The sequence below is a fragment of the Corella eumyota genome, chromosome 3, assembly GCF_963082875.1.
Source record: "Corella eumyota chromosome 3, kaCorEumy4.1, whole genome shotgun sequence".
In the NCBI taxonomy this organism is placed as follows: domain Eukaryota; kingdom Metazoa; phylum Chordata; class Ascidiacea; order Phlebobranchia; family Corellidae; genus Corella; species Corella eumyota.
In genome coordinates, this window is record NC_137492.1 from 18,174,062 (window position 1) to 18,187,441 (window position 13,380).

The 13,380-nt window shown below is 31.7% G+C and overlaps 2 protein-coding genes across 2 annotated transcripts in view; both read right to left on the minus strand.

Annotated features, from left to right (window-relative positions):
* Positions 1–7,053, minus strand: part of LOC145744768 (phospholipid-transporting ATPase ABCA1-like) — a 29,287-nt gene extending 22,234 nt beyond the window's left edge. The window contains exons 1-6 of the mRNA XM_082562710.1: positions 4,283–7,053; positions 1,683–1,699; positions 1,477–1,595; positions 852–1,067; positions 368–553; positions 175–278 (exon numbers count right to left, since the gene is read on the minus strand). Of these exons, the coding sequence (XP_082418836.1) occupies positions 175–278; positions 368–553; positions 852–1,067; positions 1,477–1,595; positions 1,683–1,699; positions 4,283–6,357 (2,717 nt within the window). The 5' untranslated portion in view covers positions 6,358–7,053. The remainder of the gene's footprint in view (positions 1–174; positions 279–367; positions 554–851; positions 1,068–1,476; positions 1,596–1,682; positions 1,700–4,282) is intronic.
* Positions 7,054–7,616: 563 nt separating this feature from the next.
* Positions 7,617–13,315, minus strand: LOC145745760 (HAUS augmin-like complex subunit 3). Its single transcript, XM_082563916.1, has 12 exons — positions 13,119–13,315; positions 12,474–12,627; positions 12,158–12,360; positions 11,793–11,852; positions 11,505–11,618; positions 10,810–10,946; positions 10,328–10,438; positions 9,814–9,994; positions 9,138–9,387; positions 8,702–8,825; positions 8,177–8,321; positions 7,617–7,746 (listed from the first exon to the last, which is right to left on the minus strand). The coding sequence occupies exons 1-12, from the start codon at positions 13,233–13,235 to the stop codon at positions 7,711–7,713; spliced, it is 1,632 nt and encodes a 543-aa protein (XP_082420042.1). The 5' UTR covers positions 13,236–13,315; the 3' UTR covers positions 7,617–7,710.
* Between the last annotated feature and the right edge of the window lie 65 nt (positions 13,316–13,380).

Sequence of the window (13,380 nt, forward strand, 5' to 3'; positions counted from 1 at the left end):
TTGCTTTTTTCATAAGCAAAAGTATAATAAATGCTATTCATTTTTTAAAAAAATTATTAAATATTTATTCTAAATTAAAGTTATTTTTTTTTTTTTATTTTAAATTAAAGTTATTTTTTTTTTTTTATTTTAAATTAAAGTTATTTTTTTTTTTTTATTCTAAATTAAAGTTACCTGTTTAAAAAATCATTTAAAAAGATGGTGAGATTATCTCCAACATTTGAGGTCAACAGTGAAGACGTAGGTGTTGGTAGGTTGTAAGGATGCCCACAAAAATCCTAAAAATAAAAAAAATTTAATTTATTTTAAAATAATAATTTAAAGTCATAATCACATAACACAAAAAAAATTAAATTTTTAAACTTACGTTAAACGCTGTCCCGGAGTTGGGATCAAATCCTAAGAGTGAAGCAATTAAAGAATTGTTCGTGTTTTGGGTATTTATACCCTGAGCAATAATTGAAAATGGAATAATTAGATCAGTTAGTTGGGTTTGATACTCTGCCACTCTTCGGGTGATATCCACGAGTTGATTTAAGCTAAACTCGGTGTTCTAAATAAAAAACAAAAATAAATTTTTGAGGGCAAATATATAATAAATATAAAACAACCAAACCATTTTTATACAGCACATAATAATTGTGTAATTTTGGACCCGATTTATTAATTTTAAAGTAACTATTTAGCTATAGAATTAGAAATACATTACCAAAATAAATGTGATATTTTAAAAAATAACAGAAAATGGCTCTTGCTAACTTTTATAAGCAACAAATTTAACTTTACCTTTTAAATAATAGCACAAATTGTAAAAAAAAAATATTGAATTAAAAAAAAAAATTATTTCTTACCGCATTTACAATTGCAGCAAGTTGTGTGATATTCAACAAACTAGCTGTTGTGTAACTTGAGAGCGTGGAAAGTTGGGCATCCGATAAACTGCACAACTCATCAGATATTGTTGTTATATTGGCAGGGTAAGATGAGTTTAGTTGAAATGTGTTTGAAAGTAAACTGGCATCGCATACAACGTCACGCTGAGTAAATATTACCGGTAATTGAAGAACCTGGAATCAAGATTTTATGAATAAACTTTTTTGAATCCTAATTTTTATTATCTTGTTACTATCGGCAATATATTAAGAAAATTATAATTTTTTTTTGTATATATCTTTATCCTTGATGTGGTAAAGTCGAATGGGCGACTTAAACATAGAGTAACATCAGTTTGAAATATTATAGGTTATAATTGCCCGATAATTATGCTGCTGATTAAGTGCTGGCTCAGCAAGAGTTCATACCGTTTATAGCGCCTTACTCAAGGGCGCTACAGCATGAGATCAGTAGGGATTGAACCCACGACCTCATGTGTGGTGTAGCAAGTGTTCTTACCACTACACCATTTTTAATACACTTATAAATTTTTATTAAACTTTAAAACATTATCATAGATAACCATTACATATAGGTATATACCTGTAATATAGAAACCTGACTTCCTAATAAAGAATCAACAACTGAAGCAAATAAGGAGAGATTTGTGAGAAGAAAGTTTTCATATTGAGTTGAATCGACAAGTGCAGAAGAAAATTGAACTAAAAAAATTAAAGTTGTTTTTAAAAGATCTAAGTTGATTATATTTTGAATTCTTGCACCGATAAGCGTTTAGAATTTCTACTTACTTGAAGTGTTATTTGCTCCTGCAGTTAGGTTTTGAGATAGTGATGTTAAATATTGAAGATCATTTGTCAGCTGAGTAATGTTTTCTAAAATAGTCGTATTCTCATTCACTAAAGTAAATATTTCGCCGAGAGATGCCAACAAACTAAAAACAAATAATGAAATAAATTTAAAACTAATTACAAAATTATTTCCAAAAAAAAAATCTAGTTACAAATATTAATTTTTTTTAGTTAAAAATAATACGTGAGTGTAATATTTATTTAGTTACAATATAGCTACAATGTTTAATATGCTGTTAACAAAACAGCATTTGTTTAAATAGAGTATGGAGAAAAGTTAAGCTTAATGACATGGCAAGAAGTTCCTCTTAAATAGCTTTAAACAATTAAATTTTAATGAGTTTAAACCATTTAAAGCTACACTAAAAAGTCTAGTAAAGTTTGAAAAACATAGTAATGTTTTTTAAGTATCATTTTAAATTTGGAAATAAAAGTATAATTTATTTTTCAATACTAAAAATCTTAATTGTGTTAGTGGTAAAAACACTTGCTACACCACACATGAGATCGTGGGTTCAATCCCCACTGATCTTATGCTGTAGCGCCCTTGAGTAAGGCGCTATAAACAATATGAACTTCTGCTGGGCCAGCACTCAATCAGCAGTATAATTATCAGGCAATTATATTCTATATTGTCCCAAACTGCCACAGGCAACCCGAGACTGGGTCGGAGTAACTGATGTTACTCTATGTTTAAGTCGCGCATTCGACTTTCCCACATCGATGATAAAGATATATACAAAAAAAAACTAAACTAAAGCAAATTTAAAATTAATTTTATAATTTTTAGATAAAAAAAAACATCAAACTTACGCTGCATTGTTGTTGTTAGGATCTGGTGGGGAATTAACTTGACCCGGCATTTCAGAAGGCAGAGTGACGTCAAAACATGGGTTCTGTAGGTCGCACAAAACACTTTTAACCCATGGGTAAACACCCGCTGAAGGCATAGCCCTGGCAGGAAAATGACCTACAAATAAAAAAATAAAACTCTAGAACTGAATAATTATACGTATGTAGTAAAAAATTTTAAAAAAATGCGCTATTACATGCCAAAAAATTAAAATTACCTTATTTAAAACCTATCTTTCTAATTGTTTTTTATTTGTTTAAATACTTACATTCTCCTTGGGTATCTACTGGTTGGGTTTTTCTAATAGCAACCAAAATTCCAAACAACAGAAGGGGCCACAAAACTTCAGCTATAGTTCTTACCTAAGAAAAAAAAATTAATAATTAAAAACTCAGTAATTTAGAATTATTTTTACAAATTGATTTTAGCTTATAGCACAGTTAAACAAAACTTGAAAATAAACTAAATATTTTAATATCGAAAAAAGGTAAATAATGAACTATGTTTCTTTCAACTTAAATTAATTATTTCTACTTACTGGATGTCGTTTTCTTAGAATAAAATTCTTCCATAGTAATAAATAAAGACGCCTCCAAAACATATTACCAACTTGTTTTAAGTTAAATTTAAATACAAAATATTAAATTACAACATCCCTACACCTAAACATAAACATTATTATTTAATTATTCAATACAATAATTTGCCACAACTGAAATAGTACATTATTACATACTGTTGTGAATATCACTAAATAAAAACATAAACATTATTGTACACCAATGCTATGAGTTTATGACTACTAACCCAGTCCTTTAAATATGACCAACAATTTTAATATAAATAATTAATCAGATGATGTGGAAAACGTAATTATAAAACGTCATACATAAGCGTGTGCTTACATGTATTAAAGTGTTACCTTACAAATTTTGTAAGACATAATTATACAAATTATAGCAACTAAAATTTTTTTCATTAAAAAAGTAAAAAAATTCCTCAAACTTATTTTAAAAATTATGTCCCCTATTAGACCTACGTAGTTATGCATTAAGTAGACTTAAAATATTTGTAGCAAATCTTTAATAACTAGAAATCAAATTTGACTGATTCATCTTTTAACCACCAAAAAAAATTAATTCATGTACTTAAAAAATATTTACATATATATACAAACTATAACACACTGATTAATATACTAAAATAACTAAAAATCCAATTTTCTAAAATTGTTTCTTCTTCAGGCAAATTATAAAATTAATTAATAATATGACAAAGTTTTAGACAAACTGTTCCAGTAATTATATAACATTAATATAAACAGGAAAACACATTTTAGTAAGTGTTGTTGTTTTAACATAATATCATCACATTTTTATCCGTAATACAAAAAATTGCTTAATTCAAAATTAATAATTGTATGTAAACCAAAATAGGTCTATTAAAATAGGCAAATTATACAATAAAATATTTAAGCTTTTTGTTTGTTATTTTGAATAAAGATTACTTTTTTATACCATGATCTATATTTTATTTTTTTTAATCTGCTTTATAATTTTGGCTGTAAGTTTTTGACAAACCAAAAAACATATTTTTTTCTTGGATAGTGTTTTAAATTGTCTCTAAAAATTTTGATTTCAACCAACATACAGCTCATTTCTGTTAAGATAAAGTTCAAAGTTAATCGTGTTTAGTAAAAAAGATCTTTTTTCTCAAGGTCAAAGCAGGCATCGGCATTTGTTTCAACGGTTTCTTCGCAACTTCTTCGTTCACCTTCGTCAAGATGCTCATTAAATCCTCATCTTTGCAGTACTTATCAAGATTATCAATCAGGGAATCGATAAACCAGCTTCCGTTGGTGATGCTGCGGTAGGAAAGATACCCAGGAACAGTGGAGTGACTGATTAAGAAATCCGCCTCAACTGGTGTCTGTGCTTGCATCTCAGTCATTGGTGAATCAGCCTGAATATCATTTTCACATTCCCGAAAATGGCCCTGGTGTCCACCCATAGAGTTGTAACCTTGGCAGGCCTGGATAAAAAACAACTTCGGTTTGTCGATTAGTGAGGAGCATAAATTTGGTCGAAATGCCTTGGCAAGTTTAGCTACCGACAAAGTAAGGCCATCAACTCCATAGACGAGACCGTCAGAGCCGTGTGTTAATATGAAGCAAACAAAACAATCGTAATCCGAGTGGTCCAGTTGGGCATGCTCTAAAACCACTTTTGCCAGCGCCTTTTTATCTAGATTTTCGAACCGTTTACAGACAAATCTAAACTTTGTAAACAGAGATTCAATTCTCTCTACATCCTTGCTACTTCCTTCACGATTTTTAAGCGTACAATTAGGCATTTGGTATTCGTTTCCTTCCAGTTCCAATCTACGTTGTGCTTCTGCAATGTTAACCGTAGACTCAAACTCTTCGTTGTTGATAATTAAGCAAATACCAACAGGATTTCGATCCATTTTGTATCTCCCTAATGATGTAGTTGTTGAGTTTGGATTTACAGTCTCCTCTTGTGCTTTTGGGTGTTCAATTCGATCTCTCATTTGGTTGAGAAAAGACGAGTCGGAATTTACTTCTGGATCTTCTTGATCACCACCCTGTTGATGTGGATCCTGAATGTCTTCCTCCAAACATGTGGATGCTGGTGGATGTCTTGTCATCGAGACATTTTCTTGAAGAGAAATTTCTTCGTGCTCACTTGGCGAACGGTTCTGAGAATTTTGATATTCTCCTAAACTAGGTTGTTTCAAATAGGTCTTCGAGTCCTCGTTGTCGCGATGACTTTCTTCTGCTGATAGTTGAGACTGAAAACCTAATGGCTGAGAGTCTTCTGGATTGTTGGTGGACCCATGACAGCAAGAATCTTCTGGATATTGTGGTGGAGTAAAAGCCTTGGATGCAGGATTAAATTCAGGATCAAAGACTCTGTCGTAGGCACTATTTTCACCATGTTGACTTCCCTTACTCTGATGTACATCTAACCATGCAGGATTGGATTGCTGCCTTGGAAAATTACCGGGGTTTTGTCCATGAAGTGAACCCATGTTTGGATTTTGCTCATTATGGAAAGCCATATCTGGATAAGTGTTGCTGTGGGATTGAGGCCCAAATGCTTTATCTGCATTGTGCCCACTGTAAGATTGTGACTGAAATAGGGGAGTGTGTTGGTGGCATTTTGGTAAGGTTATTGTAGTGTCCCCCTCTTGTAATCTCTTGAAAGTGCGAAAGGGCACTTGGTTGTCAAGTCGGCTCAAAATCTCAATTATAAACTGAAGATCATCTTCGCACATCAAATCCTCCTCTTCAAGACATACCAACAAGGACAAGACATCCGTTGACTTATTGTAGTTGCGAGTACTTAACCTACTTTTACACAGAGATTTCAAGTTGGTGAAATCAGCCTCTGTTAGTTCCTCAACAAGCTGAAAACAAGCAACTCGGTACGGAGTAAAATTCTGGGTGTGTTGGAAAGACAAAAAATTTTTCTCGTACTCTTTTCGGTTTTTTACACCGGGAAGTTTTTTAAGTAAATCATGGCGATTTATCCGATACAGAACCTCGGCTAGAAAAAATAAATCGCCATGAAAAATCAATCCTTTGCTTTCAAAGTGGTCAAGAAAGGCGTGAGCATTTGGAAACTGTTTGCCATGCGGTATCGCCTCCTGGCAAAGATATCGAATACTTTTTACATTTTCGTCCGTTAGTCCCTCAACAATAATGTGCATCAAATGACGAAAATTATCTTCGTTTGTCATTTCCGATGCACCAAGTCTAATTATTTTAACAAATTTACATTGTAGTTATATTAACATCTATGTGTACACTATAAAAGTTAATTTACTTATCCTAATAAATGTTTTAATTGGCAATACTTATGGCGTAGGGGTTACAAAATTTATTTACTAAATTTTATATATTTTCTTTTGTATATATCTTTATCCTCGATGTGGAAAAGTCAAATGCGCAACTTTAACATAGAGTAACATCAGTTACTCTAGCCCAGTCTTGAGTTGCCTGTGGCAGTTTAGGATATTATAGATTATATTTGCCTAATAATTATACTGCTGATTAAGTGCTAGCTCAGCAGGAGTTCATACCGTTTATAGCGCCTTACTCAAGGGCGCTACAGCATGAGATCAGTGGGGATTGAACTCACGACCTCATGTGTGGTGTAGCAAGTGTCCCTACCACTACATCACGCTGCCAGTCAAATATACAACATACCACTTATCAAAAGGTTAAAAAAGTTTAACTAACAATATTTCATATCAGTATTTAAGCATTTTGTTTGTCAGTCACAACTTTTGTTTATGTATAACTCAGCAATAACTGCTTAAAAGCCCGTACAGTCTGCTCGACAACATGCTTGAAAAAGGAAATTTAAACAAAAAAACAAAAAAGATTCAAAACAGTCAGACAATAAAAATCAATGTTGTAAAACTTTTTATTCTTTGATTTTATAAACCAATAAAATATTAATCGTTAAATCATCTGAACCTTAATACGACGAAGCAGCAAACTGTTTTACAATAATAATAAACTTGACATACCGTTTAATCAGACCACAATATTTTGATTACGTAATAATTGACGGCGGGAAATAACCCTGAACGAAATAACCTAATGACGTCAAAGGTCATGTGATTCGGAACACGCCAACTGGCGGTTTGCAAATTTAGGGTTTAGTCGCATTTTTTTTTTGTAAATATTCTTATCCTCGATGTGGGAAAGTCGAATGCGCGACTTAAACATAGAATGACATCAGTTACTCCGACCCAGTCTCGAGTTGCCTGTGACAGTTTGGGATATTATAGATTATAATTGCCCGATAATTATGCTGCTGATTAAGTGCTGGCTCAGCAGGAGTTCATACCGTTTATAGTGCCTTACTCAAGAGCGTAAAATAAAATAACTCAAAAGCGTAAAATAACGTTTATAGTGCCTTATTTTGAAGTGGCGGTTTCTTTATTTACAAAATCTGTCTAAACGAATAACATAAGCTTGTAAATATGTGGTTCAGTTTTATTATATTAACATTCAAGCAATACAAAATTATTTAAGTTAACAATAAACAAGTGGTTCAATACATTTTAAACAAAATATTTGCTTCAAATTTTGCCAGCTGCTGTTTTTTCTTCCTCCATCTATAAAAAGAAACTATTGTTAATATAGATACAAGATACATTAACATATTTTATAAATAAACTAGTGCTCTGTATTAAAATTACAAACTTACTATTAGTGTATAAGGCAATCTAATGTAAATTACAAAAAATTGAAGTTGCTAACCTTAAATTGCTACCTTAACCGGCAGCGTGGTGTAGTGGTAAGAACACTTGCTACACCACACATGAGGTCATTGGTTTAATCCCCACTGATCTCATGCTGTAGCGCCCGTGAGTAAGGCACTATAAACGGAGCCAGCACTTAATCAGCAGCATAATTATCAGGCAATTATAATCTATAATATTACAAACTGCCACAGGCAACTCAAGACTGGGTCAGAGTAACTGATGTTACTCTATGTTTAAGTTGCGCATTCGACTTTCCCACATCGAGGATAAAGATATATACCTTAGCTACACAATTTTGCAAAATTAAGTTCATTTCATCAGCATTTGATTTAAGGGATTCAATGGTTTGAATAATAGATAAAGGTAAACAGGTTACTCCACTCGCACAGTGTAGAGGCTCGTAACACAACATCAGAGCATTATTTCTACAACACAAAAAACTAAAATAAAATTTAATAAGTTAATAAAATGACCGGCATCGTGGTGTAGTGGTAAGAACACTTGCTACACCACACATGAGGTCGTGGGTTCAATCCCCACTGACCTCATGCTGTAGCGCCCTTGAGTAAGGTGCTATAAACGGTATGAACTCCTGCTTAGCCAGCACTTAATCAGCAGCTTAATTATCAGGCAATTATAATCTATAATATCCCAAACTGCCACAGGGAACTTAAACTGGGTCGGAGTAACTGATGTTACTCTATGTTTAAATCGCACATTCGACTTTCCCACATCGAGGATAAAGATATATACAAAAAAAAATAAATAAATAAAAAAAATAAATAAAATAAAAAAATTATTATACAGTTGTTTAAGGGCTGTTATCAGAGCATCTTTTTCATTATCATTTTTATGTTCTTGAGTTTTTAAATCCTCGATAGCTTGGTGAACTGACAAAAAAGTTGGAAACATGGAATTGCCCTTGATTTCTGAATAAAAAATAAACAATTCAAAACAAAACAAGAAACAAAAACATGGTTAAAGACTAAATAAGGTGCTGGGCCAGGCAGTTTGGAATATTATAGATTATAATTGACAGATAAATAAACTGCTGATTAAGTGTTGGCTCAGCTGGAGTTTATACCGTTTATATTGCCTTACTCAAGACGCAAAGTTGCTACAGTATGAGATCAATGGGAATCGAACACAGGACCTCATGTAATGAAGCAAAGTGTTTTGACCACTACAGCATGCTGCCATTAGTTCAAAAATTTAACTTTATTATTTTAACAAACACTCACCCAATAAATCGTAAAAACTTAACATTAAACCATCTCTCTTATCAATCACTGCTTTGGCTCCTTCTTTATCTTGTTTGTTGTTATTTACCAACAAACTTAATCGCATTTCAGAATTATTTTGTTCGCTTTTCAAAAGCTTGAATAATTTTCTTAATATGTTTGAGATGTATTTGGTTTCAGCATCTTCTAATTTTAAGAGCATCGAAACTGCACTAAATCTTCCACACTGCTCATTTAAAAGCTTAATAACCTTTAAAAAACAAAAGACAGAAAAACCTTAAAAAAAATTAAATTTTTACAAATATACTAAACAATATTTTCATGAACATTTCAGTGAACCGAATATTTTAATAACAGGCAGCATGGTGTAGTGGTAAGAACACTTGCTACACCACTAATGAGGTCGTGGGTTCAATCCCCACTGCTCTCATGCTGTAGCACCCTTGAGTAAGGCGCTATAAACGGTTTGAACTCCTGCTGAGTCAGCACTTAATCAGCAGCATAATTATCGGGCAATTATAATCTATAATATCCCAAACTGCCACAAGCAACTCGAGACTGGGTCGGAGTAACTGATGTTACTCTATGTTTAAGTCACGCATTCGACTTTCCCACATTGAGGATAAAGATATATACAAAAAATAAATAAATTTAAAAACTGATAATAACAACAAACCATTAATTGCTTGTTAGTGAAATATTTCTTTTCAGCAAGCTCATGACGAAAATCGATGAACAAAAAAATGTTTTTTTCCAACTCAGTCCCACGTTTGAGTAATTGAGGCAAAACATCATTTTTCAAATATTTAATTTGTGAACTTGTTTCAGAAAATTCATTCTTAAGTTCATTATTTCTACTAAAACACAGTCGGTAAAAATAAAAATTTAATTCTTTATTGAAAAAAATTTATAAGCAAATAGTATTAAATGATAACATTTTTTATTTTTATTTCGGTTTTTCGTGCATTGATAAATGTAAATAATAAATATGATATACAATTAATATTACTACAATGCGACGGGAAAAAATGACAAAATCAATTTATTGATTTAAAACATGCCAAAAGTATTAATGTTTACATAAAGATTTTGAGTATGTTATATTTTTTACCGACTGTGTGGCATATGGTCACCAAACTCAAAATTATAAACTAGAAGATTTAGTCTGTATGTTAAAGTGGTAAACTTACCTAAAATTTGCTGAATCAATATTTAAATGTTGATTAATAAAGTTTAACTTTGCATTGCTTTCTTCCAATTCAGCTAAACCAAAGATCAGGTTTTCTTTACGTGGGGCATATCTTTAAAACAAAATTTTTGAAGTGGTATAATTTTTTTTTTGTTTGTAATATTATCCTCGATGTGGGAAATTCGAATGCTCGACTTAAACATAAAGTAACATCTGTTACTCTAACCCAGTCTCGATTTGCCTGTGGCAGTTTGTGATATTATAGATTATAATTGCCCTATAATTTAGCTGCTGTTTAAGTGCTGGCTCAGCAGGAGTTCGTACCGTTTATGGGGGCTTACTCAAGGGCGCTACAGCATGAAATCAGTGGGGATTGAACCTACGACCTCATGTGTGGTGTAGCAAGTGTATTTACCACTACACCACGCTTTCGGCATATATACAAAGGGCAAATTTATATACAAAAAAACCTTCCTATTTTACCCATGCATGCCTCTTTTTATATCTATTTCAATTGCTTCCATGGATTTTTTGTTTTGTAAATTTTCAGTTGAAATGTTGCTGAAATTTTCTTCGTGAGATAACTCAAGTATAGATTGGTCAATAAACAAGGAAGTTTCCTAAAAATATTGTTAACAATATTAGAGTATTTTAATATAATATTTACATACACTTTTTTTTGTATATATCTTTATCCTCGATGTGGGAAAGTCGAATGCACGACTTAAACATAGAGTAACATCAGTTACTCCGACCCAGTCTCAATTGCCTGTGGCAGTTTGGGATATTATAGATTATAGTTGTCTAATAATTATACTGCTGATTAGGTGCTAGCTCAGCGGGAGTTCAAACCGCTTGTAGCGCCTTACTTAAGGGCACTACAGCATGAGATCAGTGGGGATTGAACCTACAACCTCATGCGTGGTGTAGCAAGTGTTTCTTACCATTACACCATGCTACTAAAAATGGGATGGTGTAGTGGTTAAGACACTTAGTTTTACAACATAAGGTTCTAGGTTAAATTCCCAATGCAGCTATAAATTTATAAACTTAAGAGTCTGAAAGAAAAATGCATATAAATTAATAAAAAATTATCAGTAATATTATTTCAAACTGCTCAAATCTATTTGATACTGAGTTAAGGTAACTAATATTTTTAATGTACAAGTTTAAAAAACCTCGGTAAAAAGCTTTTTTGCATATTTTGTTAAAATAGCCAGGAACTCTCTTTCCACTTCTACACATTTATCAAAAGACAGATCTGCTATCTTGGTTGGGTATCCAGTGTTTTTCTAATATAAAAATATTCATCTTTATTTTAAAGTCAAACAGTAGGCCAGACATTATACTACATTTTTTTTCATCTTTTATTCACTTTACTTTTATTATTGAAGTTGAGTTTTTTTTAATACTTTTTTTTTTAATACAATTTAAAATACAGTTTTTAATCAGTTTTGGTTACTTACTGCAAAATGACGATTAATTTTAGAACATATTTTCTTCATTTCACCTAACAGTTCCCAATACTTAATCAAAAAAAAAAATAATGTTTAAAATATTGTTAAATATATTACACAGAAAATTCCATGTTTTTATTAAATTTGTTATAAATTAACCAGCAGCGTGGTGTAGTGGTAAGAACACTTGCTACACCACTATGAGGTCGTGGGTTTAATCCCCTCTGCTCTTATGCTGTAGTGCCCTTGAATAAGGTGCTATAAACGGTATGAACTCCTGCTGAGCCAGCACTTAATCAGCAGTATAATTACCGGGCAATTATAATCAGAAAAATTACAAAGTTTTGATAAAATTTGTAATAAATATATTTCACCTCTTGTAGTGATAATTTATTTTCTTTTTTTACGACACCAAGTTTTGTTGTTGTCTGTTTCACAGCTGACTGTAAGAGTTTATTTTTGTTATCACTTTGTGCTTTAAGATCATTCATTGCTGATAATTGAAGTTGTAACTTTCGTTTTTCATTTTCTGCTTCTAACAAAACTGCATCAAGTTTTGAACCCTTTATTTCTAGATCTGAAAAAAAAAATTTTAGTGAATGTAATATCTGCAATGCAAATGTAAGTAAACACCAGACATAATTTTTGTATTTATTAAAATTTGGTTTGTTCATTAAAAGTTTAATTTACCTTTAACTTCAGCTAATAAAACATCCTTTTTGGGTAAGTTAGTTGTTTTATTTTTTGCAACCAATTCTTTGTATTTCTTTTGTTCTTTAACAGACATCACATTTTTACTAGAAACAGTTTTTGCAAATTCGTCAAAAAATTGCCGGCTGCTTTTCTGTAGCAAAAGTTAATAACATTAACCGGCAGCGTGGGGTAGTGGTAAGAACACTTGCTACACCACACATAAGGTCATGGGTTCAATCCCCATAGATCTCATGCTGTAGCGCTCTTGAGTAAGGCACTATAAACGGTATGAGTTCCTGCTGAGCCAGCATTTAATCAGCAGCATAATTACCCGGCAATTATAATCTATAATATCCAAAACTGCCACAGGCAACTCAAGACTGGATCGGAGTAACTAATGTAACTCTATGTTTAAGTCGCGCATTCGACTTTCCCACATCGAGGATAAAGATATATACAAAAAAAAATTTTTTTTAAATACAACAAGCAATGGGAATCGAACCCATAACCTTATTAACTTAGGCTTAAGTGTTTTTGTTATTTTTCAAAGTCAAATGAAAGTTAAATTATTTTTTAATACATAAATTCTACTATTTTAAATATTCAGTTAATTTAAAATTTTACTTAATGTTTATTGTTTACCGATTCAAAGCATTTTGTCTGAATTTCAATTTTTAGTTTTGGTGTTACATTGTAACCAGTACTTGCAATTGCATCAAAAATATGTTGTAGGTCTCTTGATCCTGTAGAAGATGACATTTTTCAACAAACAGTCTAACAGTGAAACTAAAATAAGTTAATTTTTTTAATTATAAGAAATTTTTATTTCATCAATTTTGTTTTCGTTTTTCGCGCCAATTGTAACAACTTTTGACCGTTAGCGCTACCACTCGGTTCGAATCAA

Excerpts from the sequence above, each read along its gene's own strand:
- LOC145745760 (XM_082563916.1), bottom strand. The coding sequence starts at position 13,235 with ATGTCATCTTCTACAGGATCAAGAGACCTACAACATATTTTTGATGCA. Across the intron at positions 8,826-9,137 it reads AAGTTTTTACGATTTATTGG|AAATCAAGGGCAATTCCATG; the intron begins GTGAGTGTTTGT and ends TTTTTTATTCAG. Across the intron at positions 8,322-8,701 it reads ATAACAGCCCTTAAACAACT|AAATAATGCTCTGATGTTGT; the intron begins GTATAATAATTT and ends TTTGTGTTGTAG.